General features: G+C 43.2%; 1 protein-coding gene and 1 pseudogene across 1 annotated transcript in view; one reads left to right on the forward strand and one right to left on the reverse strand.

Moving 5' to 3' along the window:
• The window catches only part of foxo1a (forkhead box O1 a), a 37,010-nt gene extending 28,884 nt beyond the window's left edge, over positions 1-8,126 (forward strand). The window contains exons 2-3 of the mRNA XM_089013302.1: positions 3,436-3,627; positions 5,839-8,126. Coding sequence (XP_088869428.1) covers positions 3,436-3,627; positions 5,839-7,023 — 1,377 coding nt within the window. The 3' untranslated portion in view covers positions 7,024-8,126. The remainder of the gene's footprint in view (positions 1-3,435; positions 3,628-5,838) is intronic.
• A 3,035-nt stretch (positions 8,127-11,161) lies between these two features.
• On the reverse strand, positions 11,162-12,516 carry LOC148888080 (uncharacterized; annotated as a pseudogene).
• Between the last annotated feature and the right edge of the window lie 7,811 nt (positions 12,517-20,327).

Below are 20,327 nucleotides of genomic sequence, written 5' to 3' on the forward strand. Positions count from 1 at the left end.
CACACACACACACACACACACACACACACACACACACACACACACACACACACACACACACACACACACACACACGTGCGGCCACTTTTCAACAAAATGTCAGAATGTATTATTTAAAATAACTTTATTATTATTATTATTATGTATTATTTAAAATAACAAACAGGAAATGAACAGCAAAAAAGCGAGAACATGTATTAAGTTTTATTGGCGAGCCAGATGCAATCATCAAAAGAGCTATGTATGGCTCGCGAGCCATAGGTTCCCGACACCTGATAGGCGCGGTCTCAACAAAAGTGTGTTGCAGTCAACGCAAAGACAAGTGGGGTTGTTCGCGTCCTCATGTGGCCTCTCGGCTGTCTTACGTCTTATGAGGTTGTCCTCGGTGATGATCGAGACAGAAGGTTCCATTTGCGAATGGCCGTACCATGAATACGTTCAGAGGTACGTGCGAATACTACGGTCTTTCAGTGCAACTGGCACATTGCACTCTTGCCACACACTGCTCCCTCTTTCTTAAATGGTGCGCAAAAATGGCCGCCACTCGCTCGAGTTAGGGTCCTTCCAGTCCCACGACAAAGTCGTTGTTGGGGGGGGCTCGTGACGCTACGGATGATGGATGAGGGCAAAAGCTAAATTGCCGCAGTCAGCCTCGCATTCCTTTGACCCCCCCCCCCCATCTCCCATCACCCGCCTCACGACCACGACGTTTCCTGTGAGGCAGGAAGTTAACCCCGCTTCCCGTCCCGTTGCGCTTTCATGTGGTCACTTCCTCGTGTTTTGCCAGCTCTGTCGCTGCAGCGTGTTTATTGAGAGTGCGGCGCTCCTGGTGGCCGAATCACACAAACCCCGCCACACATTTTTTTGCTATCTCAAAGTACAGAGAATGTTTTTTTTTTTTTTAATATCAGCCGGTCAGTCCCGAGTGACTGTCAGATGACAGTGTGGCTGAAATGAGTTTTTTTTCTTTGCTTTTCGCAATCTGCTTTCCGCCGCGCTGCGGAACCTTGGGTTTTGTAACCGCACTGAGGAATGTTGATTGTGATGACTGGCTGGCTGGGAATCCTGTCTCCACAGTTTCCTAAGAGATAGTAACACGTTGGCTGTGATTACGATTGAACTTTGCACACAGTGATTAGCTGGAATGTTGAGATTCCTCGTGCGCCGCAAGGTGAGTCGGAAACCGGAGCAGGAGGTCACAAGAGCCTCGGCTGTGTCACACTTGAGGTCATCAAAACTAAAACGTAAACTTGAAAGTCCCCAAACAACAAAAGGACCATACACTTGCGTATTACTTCAAATTCAACTTCAACGGCTCGCGCAATGTTCGTCTTTGTGTCACATATGCCAAAATGAATTTGTAAATTGCAAACCCCAAACGTCGTGGATGACAAAACTGGTCAAATTAGCCAAATTGCTTACTTCCATCTTGCTTAGAAAATGATGGCTTTTCCGTTTATGACAGGCTTCCATTTTGGTTTTGGTGAGCACACTTTGTAGGTGCAAGAAATACCGATTCAAAAAGTTAAAAAAAAGAACTTCTAGATCCTATTTTGACAATAATCCGCCAAATCGCGACAGAAACAGAAAGAGAGAGAAAGCGAAAGAAAAAGAGAGAGAGAAGGACCTAGCTAGCTACCTAGTGAGCTAGCTGCTTCTCTCTCCCTCTCTCTCTCTCTCTCTCTCTCTCTCTCTCTCCCTCTCTCTTTCTTTCTGTCTTTCTCTCTCCCCCATATGCTCGCTCTGAGGTTCTTGTCAGCAGACCTTTGGCCAATATGCCCCTTCATTTGTTTGCAGTGCTTTAGTTACGCCCCACTTGTCCCTGGCACAAAAATACTTGTCACCTGGCAACAACCGGGTGCTGAATGAAGTTAAGAGAAGGGGGACAAAAAACAGGATTTTGTTTCCTCCGATATAGAGGAGACAGAAGTGGAATGTGCGTTATCAGTGTTTTGTGCATGTTACGAGATAAGACATTCAGCGTATCGACCGTGTTGCTAAAATATGGCCCGCGGGCCACTTTCGGGTCTTCCATTCAGCCCAACGGGTGTTTACGTTACGTTACAGCAGCATTTTGGCTCCACTGGAGACCGGAATTGGAGGATCAACTTATTCCAATGTCTACCATAAGATAGCCGAGATATGACAAAGGCATTAATGAATGCTTCAAAACACTGTTGAGAAAGTGAGCTCCCTTCGATGAAGGAACGACAGCACCAATTAGCCGGTCCACTTTCGAATCACTGTCCGGTTGTCAGAGATGTTCGATCGGACACTGTGGACAAAGCCTCGGACACAGGAAGATTGTCTTTTACTGCCGGCAGGGGACGCCGCCATTCAGGACAGAGGGCCAAATTCTGCAGCCCTCTTTCAAGCTATTTATAGGGAGTAAATGCAAATTTAAGTAATACATAAGTAAAACATAGTTTTCTTGATTTGAATACCATACCCCTTGGCGTCCCAAGCACCAACAGCTATAAAAAAAATAGAGCATAGACATTTTAGTTGGTTGTCTTTCCCTGAACCAATAGATTTGTGACCCGGCTAATGAGCTCTTCCTGTGAGGGAGTTTCAAGTCTTAAATTATTCCTTTGAAGGAGTTTCTCAAGTCCTAAATTCTGTTCAAAGCCAGATCTCCTAGATCACAGGTGTCAAAGTCAAGGCCCGCGGGCCAAATCCGGCCCGCCACATCATTTTTTTCGCCCCGCGAAAGCAAATCAAACTTGTTAAATTCCATGATGATTGCTAAAATCTGAGCCAAAATTTCATATTTTAGGATGTCAACCACAATAAAAGTCATTATTCTTGACAGATTTGAAAACAAGTTATTCATTAATTTGATGTGTGCTCTATATGTAATATTTGAAGGGATTTAAACATTGTAATGGGTTCCCCAAATTCATAACGGGCCTCGAGAGGAAACCATAACTACAATGTGGCCCGCGGCAAAAAATGACTTTGACACCCCCGTCCTCGATGAAGATGACAGGTTAACAGGTTGTGTCTGTTCATCTCATATTGACCCCAGTTTTCTCTGTACTTCAATTGTGTATTCTAATCACACATGTTCACTAAGTATATAACAGGATGAAACTTTTAAATATGATAACTTCTATTCTGTCTAATCTCTATCACCGGTTTAAGACCCAAATTGGAAACTGTTGACTTAAGATCAGGAGCCAGGGGACCCAGGTCAACAGGATGGGACCAAACAGCATCGTTTCATTTCAGTTGTTTGCCCGCTCCAGCCATAGACACCAAGTGACATTTGAATCCCCCCCCCCCCGCCCAGTCGATTAATCTGTCCATCGGTCGCACTTGTTTTTATGCGCAGCTCTACAACGGATTTGCACTTGTACACCAAGCCAAATGTGTTGTGCGTTTCTTTGAAAGGGCAAAGCTCTCACTCTGATGTGCCCCCACTTCCATCTCCAGAACTCCATCAGGCACAACCTGTCACTGCACAGCCGCTTTGTTCGCGTCCAGAACGAAGGCACAGGCAAGAGTTCGTGGTGGATGCTGAACCCTGAGGGCGGAAAGAGCGGCAAGTCGCCCCGGCGTCGGGCTGCCTCCATGGACAACAACAGCAAATTCACCAAGAGTCGAGGGCGGGCCGCCAAGAAAAAGGTGAATATTTTAATTTTATGGAATGGGACAAAATATTCTGTGAGAAATTGAGGCATGCTGTAACCTCTCGAATAAAAAAAGTGACGTTTGCCTATTGTTTTCATAATAATGCATAGAACACCAGCTTTCAATGGCACATTTAGTCATGGGAAAAAAAATACTAAAAACAGAAGAGGAAACGCGATGGCAAAAATATTTTTGGGCAGCCATAGCTGCAAAAAAATGGGGTTACGAATCAAGAAAAGCCTTCAAAATGGTTCCTTGATTAACTCCTTCACTGCCAGATGATGTGCAAAAATGTGTCCACTCCATGCCAGGGTGTTTGTCATTTTCACTCAAATTCCAGGACCCACAGAATATTGAGTTTTAGGACAACAAAAACATTCAAGCAGCTTAAGAAACCTCAGACTGTCTTCTTTCATCAGAAAAAAAAGAATTAATTCCTAAATTATATTGGTGTGGAAAAATATTAGGTGCAAATGGGGGCAGCTGTACAAAAGGCAAATGCTGCCACCTCATGGAAGGGAAAAAACATTGCCAGGGGTCTGACCAGTGCTCCCCCCGCCCCAATGAAAAAAAAATGTGGGAATTGTGCTCCACGTCATATTATTGCGATATTAGTATTGCAATTTAATATAGAGTCAAAACGGTGTTTTCAAACGTTCTCAACCAATTTGGTTTTTGACCAAAAATGTCAGGGTTTTTTATGCCTCGGTTTAAAACTGAAAATGGGTTTGCGACCAAACTTGACTCCCCTCGCTTCCCGCTTCCTTATATGTCACTTCCTCAGTGTGACCAACACATTAGTATAGTTTTTTTTTTTCGTTAAAAAGCTTTTTTTCGCTAAAAAGCAGACATGTTTGGCCTACATTGCCTCAAAACGGACATTATCCTTGTGTAGCCTTCCATTGTGAGTTTGACTGTACGATTAGTTTTTCTTACCGTGTATGGCTCACACAGTGACGTGCGGTGAGGTTCATGGCTGGTGAGGCACTGACGTCATCAGAGTCGTATTTACAAACATATGAACTCTACAGAGTAGCCATTTGATTGGCAACAGTTAACGTGTTTTGTTTAAAATGTCATGTCCACATTCTTTATATAAACTGTAGCATAGGAAAAAAAAAGAATTAAAAAAAATGTTATTATCGTGTTACCTTTACTTATAAATGAAATCCATGCGCCGCTCCTTCTGAAGAAAGGCAGCTATACCTTCTTTGAAGAAGCCTTCCTTATCTTCAAGTCTCTCTATTTCTTTCAATTTAGATATGTAATCCTCCATTCTGAAAATAAGGCCAAGCAACACGAAAAAATGACTGGATGGTTGCACCTAACTTGCGAACTGTTTACTGTAGCTTGCTCTCACTAATTCTATTCTGCAGCCGAAGGAGGTGCAAGAAGAATCTGTAATCACCAGCGCCCCCTGGAGAACTGTGTGCCTCACCTATGCACACAGTTTTGATAAAAATAAAATAAACACTGTCGTACAGTGTTTATAATGTAAAGTGACTCTGCATTGTAAACACCAGCTAAACTGCAGACATTTAGTTAATATACTAAAAGTGTTTGAACACTTTAATAACGATATGCAGACGGACAGCAAAGCGGTCTCACTGCAGAGCAAGCCATCACAGTTCGCATAGTCATTGCGCAATCCATGGTGAGGCTCCGCCGGCTGCTGCCTCACCGCTCGTCTCCACTTAGTATTGGATTGGATTGGATTGGATTTGCCTTTATTAGTCTCGCAGTGGAGAAATTTACATTTCACAGCAGCTAAGTTATGAAAGAAATGAAAGTAGAAAAGGAAAACACAGGAGCTGCTGGAAAGGAAGCCACACTCGCCGCGCCGTCTTGAAGTCAAAAGAACAAAAATAAACAAAAAACGAACGGTAAATGTGAAAATTAAGCGATTTTGAAAAGAAAATCCAAAAATGGTGAAGTTAAATGGAAAAGAACTTTAAAGTACAAATCACTAAATAAATATAACTGTTTAATTTACTTTTTCATTTGATATTTCCATGATGACAGGTGAGGCATGGCCTCACCTGCCTCCCCTGACTGCACGTCACTGGGCTCACAGACAAAAACAATCGATTCAGAAGCTTTTCAAATTTTTGCTGTCTCCGTGATCTGAAAACTCGCATCATAGCGCGCTGTGAAGTGTCTGGATTGGCTCGATCATTGAGCATCTCTTCTCCGCCTGGCCCACAGTTGTCCCTCCAGAGTGGCCCAGACGGCGGCGGTGGCGGCAGTGACAGCCCGGGATCCTACAACAAGTGGCCCGGGAGCCCCAACTCCCACAGCAACGACGACTTTGACGCCTGGAGCAGCTTCAGGCCCCGTACCAGCTCCAACGCCAGCACGGTCAGCGGCCGCCTCTCGCCTTTCATGCCTGAGGACGACTTGGGCGAGGCCGAAGCCCACCTGGGCTACCCTGGTGCGCCGGGGGCCAAGATGACTGCCACCCTGCCCAGCCTGAGCGAAATGACGGGCTCTTTGGGGCACGGCTCCGAGAACATCATGGAAAACCTCCTGGACAATCTCAACTTGCTGTCGCCGAACAACCCCCAGGTTGGCGGAGGGGCGGCGACCCCCGGGTCCTCCCAGTCTTCGCCGTCTCCGATGATGCAATCCAGCCCCGGGTACCCCCCTTACAATTCCCCCAGCATGGCGTCGCAGCCTCAGCAGGATTACCGCGAGTGCGCGTACGGCCAAGCGGCCATGAACACTCTGTCGCCCGTGCCCATGCAAACACTGCCAGAGAGTGAGGCCCCCTTTGGGCCCGGCGTGGGTACATACGGCCGCGGGTCGGTACAACTGCCCGGACTCCTCAAGGAGCTGCTGACGTCAGACACGGACCGACACGGGGACCTCTTGCCCTCGCTGGATTCGGCCGTCTCACAATCCGGCGGGAGCTGCATGCTGCCTCCGTACGCCAGCGGGCAGCGCACGACTAAACACCTGGCGGCGGGCAACGGTCACCTACACGGCCCGTCCCGCGCCCACCCGCACGCCTCGGCGGCCCCGAACAGCCGCCTGCTCATGTCCCTCCACCATGGCGGGACCATGGCGCGGCTGCCTTTGGCCAAGAACTCCATGCAGATGGCGTACGGGCTCTCGGGCCACCTGGGCGGCGGGGGAGGGCCTGGTGGATTCTGCCCCCTCAACGGCAACGGCTATGGACGGCTGGGGCTGGCCCCACCCCCCCACCTGGAGAAGCTGCCGAGCGACCTGGATGACATGTCCATCGAGAAGTTTGAGATCGACATGGAGACCGTCCTCCATGAAACTCTGATGGATGGTGACTCGCTGGACTTCAACTTTGAGCCAATGGCAACCCAGCAGGGCTTCCCTCACGGGGTGAAGACCACCACGCACAGCTGGGTGTCTGGCTAAGCGACGGGCTTACGCTAATGTTAAGTAAAAATCGACCTGGTTTTTTTTGCTCTTTGATAAAAACTTTCTTCGTAAACATTCCAAAAAATATATACTTTGAAGATAAAAGTGCCAGATTTTGATCCACTGGAATTGTGCCAAATTTGCCTTAACGAAGGAACGTTTACGCCGTACCCTCGGTTGGGGTCGGACGAATTATCCGGGAAGGTCGAATTAAGAGCAACTTGACTCTGCGGTTTTTGAAAAAGGTTTCTTTGTATGTACGTGTCCAGTAGGCATCTTCAAACTGCCCGGAGTGAAGTCGAGCCGTCTTTGGTTCCAGAACTGCTCTGGCGGAGGTACAAGTGACCTCCAACCAGGTTTGTTTCCTGACGAATCTGGTCTGCTGAACACTTGTGTTCTTAGTGTCAACCCTCTGGTCATGCCTCGACCTTTTAAGTCCTCTGTTCCAAAACGTGCCTTGTGGCGCTCTGCTGAAATTTTAATTTCAAAGATGGACTTTGAACTACTTTGTTTTTTTTTTGCTCCGACTTCACTTCAAAGTCTCTCAACATTGAAAACTTTCCTGTTCCAAAACGCATCTGGTTTTTCTCCCCTTGTCTTTACGAGTGGTTTTACAAACCGGTGTCCCCTACTCTTGTCTTGGGGTGGTCCTAAAAGGCTTGATGACTCTCTCAAAAACGTCAGAAGAAAGCCCTCTTATTCTTGAGACACCAGACAAAATGTCCGATCGTCTTTGTCCACTTGAGTCTTGAACTGTTTTGTCCCCAGTTGCCTTCCATCTCACCTTCCTCGGACTGTAATTTTTTTTTAACCATGAATGCCTGACAGCCAACACAACCCGATGATCATCAGCGTAAAAGAAGTTGCCTTTTCACAATTTTGCCATCAACTGGCAAAGATTGTCGGGATCCTCCGCTTTGCGTTTCCTGAAGACGCATCGTACAATCAGGTCTTATGTGTGCGTGTGTGTGTGTCTGTGTGTGTGCGTTTGCATGTGCGTGTATGTTTTTTGACTATGTCACGTTTACACAACAGAAGCAAAAATTTGGTTCCAAGAGAAAACTGGATGCTTTTTTTGTAAAAACAAAAAACAACAACACACACACATATATATATATATATATATATATATATATATATATATATATATATATATATATATATATATATATATATATATATATATATATATAGAGAGAGAGAGAGAGAGAGAGAGAGAGAGAGAGAGAGAGAGAGAGAGAGAGAGAGAGAGAGAGAGAGAGAGAGAGAGAGAGAGAGAGAGAGAGAGAATTTTACCTTCGCATACGAACTATTTTTCGGGATACACACGGAGCTGCCACAATGAGTGCTGTGTCGTTCGTGAATGAGCCCGTTCTCCAAACAAGGAAATGGCAGCGGACTTTTTTTTGTCCTCTATTCCCCGCCCTCAGTCGTTGGTTAAAGCCACGTGCTTGGTCAAGAACGCAGCCGTGGGGGATGGGGTGACAGACAGAGAGAGAGTGAGGCCGAATGGCGTCTTCGGTTAAATCCATGTGATTGGTCAAGAACCCAGCAGTGTGTGTGTGTGGGGGGGGGGGTGTTAAACAATAAAGAGACAGGCAGACAGAGAGAGAGCGAAAACACACACACACGAAAGGGAGAGGACAGCGCTTGAAACAAAAAAAGAAAAGGGGAAAAAAAACAAGTAAAATGGTGAGAAAATGGCTAGAAAACAGTGAAATTTGGACCCATTTCAACTTTGATAGTTCAAAAGAAGAGTGTAGACTGGAAGGTTAAAATATCCCATCAATCAGGTTCCACAAATAACCCGCACAAGCCATCTGTACATTTGATGCAAAAAGCTATCAACCCAGCTAAACAGATCACGATTGATGAAGAACTAGATACAATTATCACAGAGAAAGCACCTACAAGGGACCATTCCTCAAGATGGTGAAAGAAGGCTATGTTCCTCATCAAGTGTTTAATGCTGAGGGAACCGGACATTCCCTTCCATCAAGCCATTAACGACCATCACAAAGGTAAATAAAATGACTTTATTCGATTCGATTTGCCTTTATTAGTCTCGCAGTGGAGAAATTTACAATTTGTAATTTGTATAGTACAATTTATTGTACAGTACAATTTTATATAGTACATAATACTGTAGCACATTTATTATACATAAAATGAGGTATATTTTGTGTAGTTTTACGGAATAGAAAATTATGTTTTATGGGGACCTGGGAACGGATTATTATTTTAATGGTTTCCTTTGGGAAATTATTTTTTGGGATACACACTTTTCGCCTTACACTCTCTGTCTGGGAACCAATTAAGTTCGTAAACCAAGGTCCCACTGTATAATAAATGTTGATATGAACTTGTTGAGCCGCCACATGCCCCTGACCATCTCTTGATCCGACCTTCTGCCTGTGGATAGCTTATATTGACATGACATTGTACTTCTTTTACTAGATATTTGTTTATGTGTGTTTACATGTATCTCAGACATAAATTATTGTGTTTAATAGAAGATTTAATCTCAGTGCAAGACCTGCACTAGGAACCAAGATCGTAATTCCGTGTGGAAACTCGCCTCTGCATTGTACAGACATTTTTTTGTTTGAACCGTAGTGAATGCATATGATCCGTATCGTTTTAACATAGTTTGTTGATACCAATTCATCTTTGGATAGAAACAAAAATTATTTTGTGAGGTGAACTGTACTGTCCATGTCATTTTGTTTGCGTTCCAACTCGAATGGTAACATTTTGCTCGGCTCAAACAAAACCATACCGTTTAGTGGACGAACCCGGCTCGATTTTGTTGCATATTAACACTGCACATGAAGGAAGAAGATGTTTGCACCAAGATGAGTACATCCAAGTTGATCTTACGCAGCATGTCCATCTTCGCTTCTTCTGCTGAGATTTGAAATGGAGGCAAACTAGAAGGGAGGTTTGGCACCTTTGTTTTGGCTGGTTTTGCGGCAGATGAAATCTGAACATTACAAAATGTTTATCTCACGTTTTTGATATAGACTCCCTCAACAACAAAGCTGCTCTTTGGCTTTGGTGCCACATGTCGCCTTTCAAACTTGCCTTTATTGACGTGAAAAAATATACGTACATATATATATCTATATATGTGTGTGTATATATCTATATATGTGTGTGTGTGAATATATATATATATATATATATATATATATATATATATATATATATATATATATATATATATATATATATATATATATATATGTTATTTCTGTATATATTTGTGCGGGTCACTCAAATGAATTGTAAATGAATCAATGGAGTTCACATTAAAAGGTTTAAAAATAAAAAGATGTAAATGCTATTTGGACATGGACGATGATTCAATCTATGCATTGTATTCTTTAATTTTATGTCGCTTTCTCTTTTTTTTGGAATTCTTATGACAGACAATTTATTGTAATATACATCGCGCTGTCTTGTTTGTGTTGTTCCTGTCGACATCGTTCTATTTGGGGGCGGTGGTTGGAGGGGTTTATTTAGATTTTAGAGAGTAGATGATGCAGTGATTTCGATGCTCAGCTTTTGTAAACTGACATTGTCGTTCTTGTATTTAGCGCCTGTTTTCACAACCCGCAGCATTTCTATATTCAGCCTTTTTTGTCTTCTGTAATTTTATGCATTGCAAAGAAACAGCTGTACTTTGAAATTGACTTTTTTCATATGGCAAGAAAAGTCACCAGATATGTTCCAATAAAACACCTGTTACATTTTAACTTGTATACCACAGACGTACACGGGCTGTGTCATTTGCAATCCATACAATTACAACTACAGTATGTTACTTGTTCAATATAAATGTATTCAATCATAAATAAATGTACGTATGCGTTGAAGTTCCGCGTTTGCTTTGCATACTTTACAACAACATAAAGGAACCACTGCCGGTTTGCAAAAATGTATATTTTACAAAGCAACACAGAACTAAAATTATCTATTCACTCTGCAGAGAAATAAGATTATTTAAAGGACAACCGACATCACATTTTTGTTTCCTAACTGACATCAGAAAAACATTTTATAGCATCTAAAATACGCAAAACATGCAGTATGATATTTTTATTCAAATGCAAAACACCAATAAAAATGACAGTGTCCAAAATCTGCAAAAAATTGAGCTGCGAATTGTGCATTTTCAGAAAGTCCCGCCCCCAGTTCGTGACCTCACACCAAGGCATTTGCACCACATTGCTGGAAAATCAAAACAATGGCTTCAGATTCGGAGAATATGCTTACTTGTTACACATCCAGTTATGAATATAATTCAAATAGTTCTGAAGAGGAAAGCATACATGTTTGCAATCGATTAAAGAATTTATTCCGTGCCATTTTGAGGCAACATTGGGGGGAAATGCATCACCAAAAAAGAGGCAGAAAATGGCAACCAACCTCCTGTGTGGAATTAATCAGCCCGTTTCCACAGGCTAATAAATTCCTTATATGGAGCTTTTTTCTTTTTTTTAACGTTTTCAGACCAAACAAGCACAGCAAAAAGCATTGGCGTTATGGAAGGACTGCTACAATGGGTCCTTTTTTTCGCTCAGGGGCGTTCCTTCAGTGACGTTACATACAAACTCGTCACCAACTCAAAAACAAGACTTCCGGAATATTCAGTGTGAGTCTTAAAACGTAAAATATAGCTATATGCGGTGGAATCTTTGTAAAATACGCTCAGTATAAGTCATTCGAAGTCATTTGAAGCCATTTTACAAATTATGGACACAACTTGGATACGTCGGTTGTCCTTTAATGTAACATTTGTCAAAGGTAATAGGGAAAAAAATCCCACAAAACCAAAGTTTCTAGGTGCAAATTTTCAGTTGTCAACTATCATCATCATCGTCATCTGGAGCCACCGGTTTGAAAATCCAAAAGGGATATTCGAGAGCTTGTCGTATTCGTGTTGCTGGACACTGAGAGAACGGAAGAGAGTAGACAAGAGTACAAGGAGATGCAGCGCACGGTCAAAGTAAAGGTGGAAAAGTCAAAACAAGAGGCCTACGATGACTTGTATGCTAAGCTGGACATCAAGGAAGAAGAGACTGATCTTTACAGGTTGGCAAGACAGAGAGACAAAGATGGGTAGGACCTTCAGCAGGTTAGGGTGATTAAGGATAGAGATGGTAATATATTAACAGGTACCAGTAGTGTGATGGCAAGATGGAAAGAGTACTTTGAAGAATTGATGAATGAGAAAAATGAGAACGAACAAAGAGTAAAAAAAGTGACTGTTGTGGACCAAGACGTAGTAAAGATTAGCAAGGATGAAGTGAGGAGGGCGCTGAAGAGGATGAAAGGGGGAAAGGCACTCGGGCCTGATGATTTACCAATCGAGGTATGGAAGTTTCTAGGAGAGGTGGCAGTGGTGTTTCTGACTGCGTTGTTGAACAAGATCTTAGTTGGTGAGAAGATGCCTGACGAATGGAGGCGAAGTGTTCAGGTGCCCATTTTTAAGAACAAGGAAGATGTGTAGATTGTAGTATAGTTTAAGCGTGACTAAGAGCAGGAGTGAGCATTTGTGAACAACAGGATGGTTTCATCCCAAAAAGGAGTACGACCGATGCAGTGTTTGTAATGTTTGTAACGATGCTGATAGAGAAGTACAGAAAAGGCCAAAAAGAATTGCATTGTGTCTTTGTAGATATAGAGAAAGCATATGACTGGATGCCCAGAGAAGAACTGTGGAAGTCTGGAGTGAGCTGTTGGTGGTACGAAGGATTTCAAGGTGGAGGTGGGTCAACTTTCCCCATTGTGGGACGATTAAAGGCTTTCTGATTCTGATAAGAGGTCCGCAGAGTCCCTTCTTATTCACTGTGGTGATGGACATTGTGACAAATGATGTTAGACCGGAATCTCTTTGGACAAATACATTTTTAGATGACATTGTGATCTGTAGCGAGAGCAGGGAACAGGTGGAGGAGAAACTAGAAAGGTGGAGGTTTGCCCTGGAAAGGAGAGGAATGAAGGTCAGTTGCAGCAAGACAGAATATATGTGTGGATCAATGAGAGGAACCCAAGTACAAGAGTGAGGTTACAGGGAGAAGAAGGTGGAGAATGTAAGTACTTGGGGTCAACTGTCTGTCGATTGATAGTGTGGAAAAGTTGTGACGGTGTATAAAACTGTGTAAAAGCTGTATAAAACTGTGGTGAGATCAGCCATGATGTTTCGACTGGAGACAGTGCCACTGAGGAAAAAGACAGTCAGCAGAGCTGGAGGTAGCAGAAATGAAGATGTTGAAGTTTTCTTTGGGAATGACCAGGTTAGATAGGTTTATGAATGAGTACATTAGAGGCTTTGGAGAGAAAGTCAGAGAGGCCAGACTGAGATGGTTTGAACATGTCCAGAGGAAAGAAAGTGATTCTATCGTGAGAAGGATGCTGAGGCTTGAACTGCCAGGCAGGAGCCTGAGAGGAAGACCAAAGAGGGAGTTTATGGATGTTGTCAAAGAGGACATGAAGGTAGCTGGTGTGAGAGAAGAGGATGCACAAACAGGGTAAGATTGAGGACACTGATTCACTTTTGCAACCGCTGAAAGGAAAAGCCAAAATGAAAATAAGTCGTATTGGTTTTGCTACACAGTCGTCAGTGATGTGGGCCAAGGTATTTAAAAAGAACATTTTTTTCCAGGGAGGGGGCGGGGTGAGCGGGTGAGCAGGCAGTCGGTAGAGTGAGACTCGTCACACGGGAGGAATGTGGGTGTGGAAGCATGCCAGAGCCATATGCGATCCTTATGTTCCCTCTCCGCCCTGAGTGCGAGCGAGGCCGAGTCAGGACACAAGTGTCAAAACGTGCCATGTCAATGAGTTTGTGTGCGTGTGTGTTTGGACGTTCGTGTGCCTCGACATAAAAGCTGTTTGCCTTTTCATTCCCTTGAGTCAATATTTGTAACGCAAGGTTTTTATTCACTCATTCAAAGTGCCAAACATCTTGCAGTATGCAAGTAGTTGGAGACGAGAGGCAAACATGTCCAATGTAGACTCAATAAAATAATAAGACTCAAGAAAATTGTAAAAACAAAATAAAGACATGCATACCTACCTACCTACCCACCTACCTACCTACCTACCTACCTACCTACCTACCTACATACATACATACATACATACATACATACATACATACATACATACATACATACATACATACAGTACCTACAGACAGACAGGCAGACATACATATTTTTACTGAGGAGCAATGACACTGCGGCATAATGTTTTTAATGTATACCAATATTATCAGAATGTAATGAACACGGTTCAAACGGTCGCGATAGCAGACCGTTACAGCGTTACAAAAACAGAACACCAAACACTCAGTAAAACATTGAAAATGAAATGAAAGTGCCATTATACAAACACCAATCAAGAGTTTGCATGTGTGTGTGCGTGTGTGCGTGTGTGCGTGAGCGTGTGTGTGTGTGTGTGTGTGCGCGCGCGCGCTGTGTCTCGTGGGTGGTGCAACTCTGACACAAATAAGTCTCAGAGAGACTTGGCACCCCAAAGACAGGATTCATGTCACCACTGTTTACCAGCCTTCACGTGTAATGTTGATATTGTTAATTGTTATTGGTTTAGACACTGGTCTGGTTTGCCATGGACATGACCTTATTGTTATGAATGATATCTATTAGTAACTAATGATAATGTTTGCACAAGAACAAACAAACAAAAAAAGTAAGTTCACAGTGTAAACTATTCCACAAAAGGTTGTGGGACTACGGTGGAACCTTGAGGCATACCAAGAGGCACTTTATTTCCTTACCTTTCCGTTTTGATATGTTACGATACTGTGCTTCTTTTTTTTCTCCTACTCGAGCTAAAACTACACTACACTTTCCCAGAGTCTCTCTTCTTTTTGTTGTCGCAAACACAAGTATCTGTACTTATCCTCAAGCACGGAACATGAGTACTTTTGCCAATCTCGACTCCAAGAACAATGTGCAGAACTGAGGAGGGAGCGAGTGAGCGAGCTAAAGAGAAACAGATGGGACTTCCAGCAATGTTGTGTAAGTTGGGAGGAGACGAATGGGTAAGCCGAGCGAACGTTTGATTTGTGTCCTGACGTGACCTCCAATAAATGCACATTAACGTCACAATCTGGCTATTATTCCGCCAGGCGTGCTGTGTATCAGTCTATAAGAGGGTCAGTGTTGTGTGTGTGTGTGTGTGTGTGTGTGTGTGTGTGTGTGTGTGTGTGTGTGTGTGTGTGTGTGTGTGTGTGTGTGTGTGTGTGTGTGTGTGTGTGTGTGTGTGTGTGCGTGCGTGTGTGTGCGTGTGTGTGTGTGTGTGTGTGTATGTGTGTGCGCGCGTGTGCGGCGCTTGATGAAAATGCAGTATTGTGTGTGTGTTCACACAAATATTTTTTTGACTGTTAGAAAAGTTGAAAAAATTACACAAAACCACAATAAATGTATGCATGGCATGTATGATTTCTTTTTCCCACATTACCAGTAAAACAAAAGTGGGTGAAAAGTCATAAAATGCATCAAATAATCGCTTATTAAAAAATAAACATTAATCTAATATTACAAGTGTTCCTGAAACTTCCGGGTTGAGTGAAGGCTGGCGCGTGTGGCTGCCGCTGCTCACCCACAGGAAAACTTATCCTGTGACCGTAAAGTGACCTTGAGAGTTTTGAAAGGCGCTTATAAATGAAATGTATTATTATTATTATTATTATTATTTATTATTATTATTATTATTATTATTATTATTATCATAAAAGGCTACCTAGCTGGCTCCCCAGCTAGCTATCTGTTTGCTGTCTATTTGTTATCTGGCTGGCTATCTTGCTGGCAATCTAGCTGGCTATCTAGCTGGCTATTAGTTGGCTACCCAGATTGCTGTCTATTTGCTATCTATTTGCTGTCTATTAGCTATCTGGCTGGCTAGCTAACTATCTATTAGCTATCTATCTAGCTATCTATCTATTGGCTAGCTATTAGCTAACTAGTTAGCTTTCTATCTAGTTGAGTTATTCTGTCTATTTGAGTGAACACTGGTGCGTGTGGCTGCCGCTGATCACCCACTGAAAATAATATCCTGTGACTGTCAAGTGACCTTGAGAGTTTTGAAAGGCGCTTATAAATGAAATATATTATTATTATTAATGTATGTATGTATGTATGTATGTATGTATGTATGTATGTATGTATGTATGTATAAAGACGCGATTTTCATAAAACAACTAAATTAAACCGGTCTGGTGGGGTGAGGTTCAATTTGGATCGTTCATACACATCGTTCTACTTTCATTTCTTTCATAACTTTGCTGCTGTGAAATGTAAATTTCTCCATTGCGAGACTAATAAAGGCAAATCCAATCCAATCCAATCCATACAATAGCCTGCTTAGGCAAAACAGGTTAGGCAACATTTGTAATGCTGATGAGGTGATACCGGAGGGAGGGGGGCAAACAGGGCAGTCGTTAGTCAGGAATGTAGGAACAATCAGTGGGGCCACAGGGAGTGGTCCTCTGCTCCCCCCAACCTGAGAGTAGGGACCTATAATAGCTATATAAATAGGGCCAATACGACCAGTCAGACGTTAGTTCGCTGACGAAGCCTCTTGGATAGGAGGCGAAATGTCCGACACCTTCAAAAAAAGTACAGATGACGGCTGAAGAAACCTTCTCATCGATATTATTATTATTATTATTATAAAAGTCAGCCAAAAATAGTGGGAAAAAAACTAATATTAGCTTAATTCAATGAAATTAAAACAAGCTCACGTCAACAGTCAAAATGTAATTTCAAATATTAACTCATTCACATGCCATTCCCGATTCGCTAATTGAAAAGCATGATGTGGACTGCCATTCCCAAATTTGTTTGGGTTTTGTTTTTTCTTGCGGTGGTGCGTTTAAAGCTTCGTCAGACCTCGGACAATGTTTTTCGCTCCCACGAGGGGCCTCCCTGTGTGGAGCTTGCATGTTCTCCCCGGGCCCGCGTGGGTTTTCTCCGGGTCCTCCGGTTTCCTCCCACACTCAAAAAACATGCATGGCAGGCAGATTGATCACTCCAAATTTTCTCGAAGTGTGAGTGTGAGAGTAACTGTTGTACGTCTTTGTGTGCCCTGCGATTGGCTGGCAACCAATTCATGGTGTCCCCCGCCTCGTGCCCGAAGACAGCTGAGATAGGCTCCAGCACTCCCCGCGACCCTAATGAGGAATAGGTGGTACGGCAAATGGATGGATGGAATGTTTATGTCGTCCTAAAACTCAATATTCCGTGGGTCCTGCAATTTGAGTGAAAATGAAAAAAATCCTGGCACCGGAGTAAACACATATTTGCTCATCGTTTGGCAGTGAATGAGTTAAGGAAAAAAAATCGAATGATAACCCACAAAATAAATCAATGCCAGTGAAAAGTATTGGGCATCTAAAAAAAAATAAAAAATACAATAATATAAAGTATGTAATGTTGGATAAATTAAAATTGAAATCAACAGATATCAAAAGCAACCATGTCCAATTCATACTACAAACTTAACATCTCACATCCAAGCGTGGATATCATCATCTCAAATTCAATGCCTGGCCACATCTGCAGTGAAGTAAACAAACAGCCCTTGTCACAATTTGCAAAGACGACATTAAAAAAGGAGACAAATTAACAACGTGGAGCCGTTTTCCTTCTCGTCATGGTCCCCGTTCAAACATCGGAGCGGAAAAGCCAAGCCAGGCGGATGCCTGAGCCCTGACGCTCCGAGCCGTGAACTTGACAACCTGCTCTCGTGTCATGACTGGGCTGCACGCACACACAGCACAAGGCCTTTGAGCGCCAGCAGCAGTAGCAAAAAAATAAAAATAAAAATAAAACAAATCTTTAAATTCAGACACACAAGCCACAGGCCCGCCTTTGTGTTGCTCAAAGCTGTTACGACACGCAACGGCCTTCTATTTATGGCAGCCGGCCTGCGTGATTTACACCCAAAATGCCCCGGCGAGGCTTTGCGGTGAGATTTGACTGGCACGCGACTCTTGCTACACAAATCCGCCGCGATAGTCGGGGAAAACGTAGGTGGGGAGCGGCTAGAAGCGAGGAGTGGCACATCGGAGGACAAACAAGGTGAAAGGCCCACAGCATGTAAACACGGCCGCGAGGAAGGAGGCAAAGAGCCAGTGCAACGCAGCGGAGGAGGAAGAATGCAAACACGGCGTCACCTTATGTTGACACTGGGTTAAAAACGGCTGACTATATACCACGGTGTCCAAGTCAAGTCCCGAGGGCCAAATCTGGCCCGCCGCATCATTTTATTCGCCCCATGAAAGCAAATCAAGCATGTAAAGTGCCATGATGCTTGCTAAAATCCGAAACAACATTTCTAAATGTCGTAAGTAAAGTACAATAACAGTCATTATTCTTGACTTCAGATTTGAAAAATAGTTATTTATTAATTTGTTGTGCATTCTGTATGTCATATGTGGAGGAGATGAAGAAACATTCTCATGGTTTCCCCAAATTCATAACGGCGCTCGAGAGGAAACTGTAACTACAATGAGGTCCGCAGCAAAAAATGAGTTTGACACCCTTGCTATACATTGTCGTGTTTTTCATGTTAAACATGCCCTGAGACATGTGCAAACTACGGTCCGTGGGCCACATACGGCCGTTAGGCTTTTTAATCCGGCCCGCCAAACTTGTCCAAATTATAGTAAAAACAGTGTCTGAAACTCGTGACAAAAAATTAGCGGACACCAGGGCAGACAACTCTGAAATATTGCCTGCCTGGCCATAAAGGTGCCTGCCCCATATTCCACGTATCCGCGAAATAGTCTGTAAATGCCATATCTTGCATATTCCTTGAGACAATTTATGAACTGATAAGGGCTATTTTTCATATTTGACAGTTGGTTTGAAATGGGGTTGTAGTGTTCTTACTGTGCTATGAGGTTTGCACAAACTACATTTAATGCTTTAGTATAGCCGGCCCAAACACTCCCTCCGAATGCTCCTGGCCCAGCCCCTCTGTTAAATTTTAGAACCCATTGTGGCCCGCGAGTCCAAAAAATTGCCCACCCCTGCTATACATGGTCATTTATTTTGTGCTAAAAATGGCTTACTAGGTTGTCTTTTTTTCCTGCATGACTATCCATGGTCTTTTTTCTGTGTGCTAACAACGCTTTACTATATATGTTAGTGTTTTTTAGGCTAAAAACGCCTTACTATATACATGGTCGTGTTTTTCATGTTGAAAATGCCTTACTATACTTTTTCATGTTAAAAATGCCTTGGTCATTTATTTTGTGGTAAAAATGCCCGACTATCATTGGTCTTTTTTTGTTGTTTTTTGTTCTCACAACGCCTAACTCTACATGTTCATGTTTTGTGGGTTAAAAATGCCTTACTATAAATACATGGTCATGTTTTTCAGGGTCAAAATACTTTGACAGTTGGTCGTTTTTTTTGTGCTCGAAGATGCCTTATTATACATGGTTGTTTTTTTGGGGCCTTACTATACAGGTAACATGCGACTTACGACCGGCGTGACTTACGACCACCTACACTTACAACCGCGACCGCCAAACCCTATTTTTTCATTTTAATTCTAGCAGCCCGGCACAGAGTATGGCAATTTTGGCGAGCAGCAATCGACCGTGTGATGGCACCGGAGGGGAGAGTGTCCACTGATGCCGGCCGCGGCCCGGCCAGGACCAGAGCCGAGGCGGGTCGGGCGGCCGCGCTCAGGTGTGCAGAATCGCGTTCTCTCTTGTACTTATTTTTTTTTTTTTTTTTTCGTTTTAAAAACGCTTTGCTATACATGGTTGTTTCATGTCAAAAAAGCCTTCTAGGTAACATTCGACTCGGGGGGGGCAAAATGCCTTACTATCAATGTTTTTTTTTTTACTCCTTTCAGGGACGATAATACCTCGCTGTTCGTTGAGTGGTTCATGTGTTGCTGTGCAGGTTATCTGTTTGAATCCTGTGCAAGCCATCCTGTATTGTGTGGCTATACATTTTATGAAAGACTTCATGCTCACACTCACCCTTTGGAAAATATTGGATTGCTCATTATCTACCTGGTGGTCAAATCTTTGTTGCATTGCAGTTTCACTGCGGCATTGATGGGTTCTCATCCACCTCCATGGAGCCATCTTGTATGTCATCAAAAATGTGTGTGGCCATCAAGTTTTGATGCTCTGTGATACGTGGCTGTTTTTTTTTTTTTTTGTTAGGGCAGGGCGGGGGGAACAGCTTTTCATGGCTTGGGCAGTCAGGGTGGTACAAGCGAGTCAAGCTGAATTGGATTTGTACAGC

This window comes from Hippocampus bargibanti, linkage group LG14, assembly GCF_051943395.1.
Source record: "Hippocampus bargibanti isolate YZ-2025 linkage group LG14, ASM5194339v1, whole genome shotgun sequence".
Taxonomy (NCBI): domain Eukaryota; kingdom Metazoa; phylum Chordata; class Actinopteri; order Syngnathiformes; family Syngnathidae; genus Hippocampus; species Hippocampus bargibanti.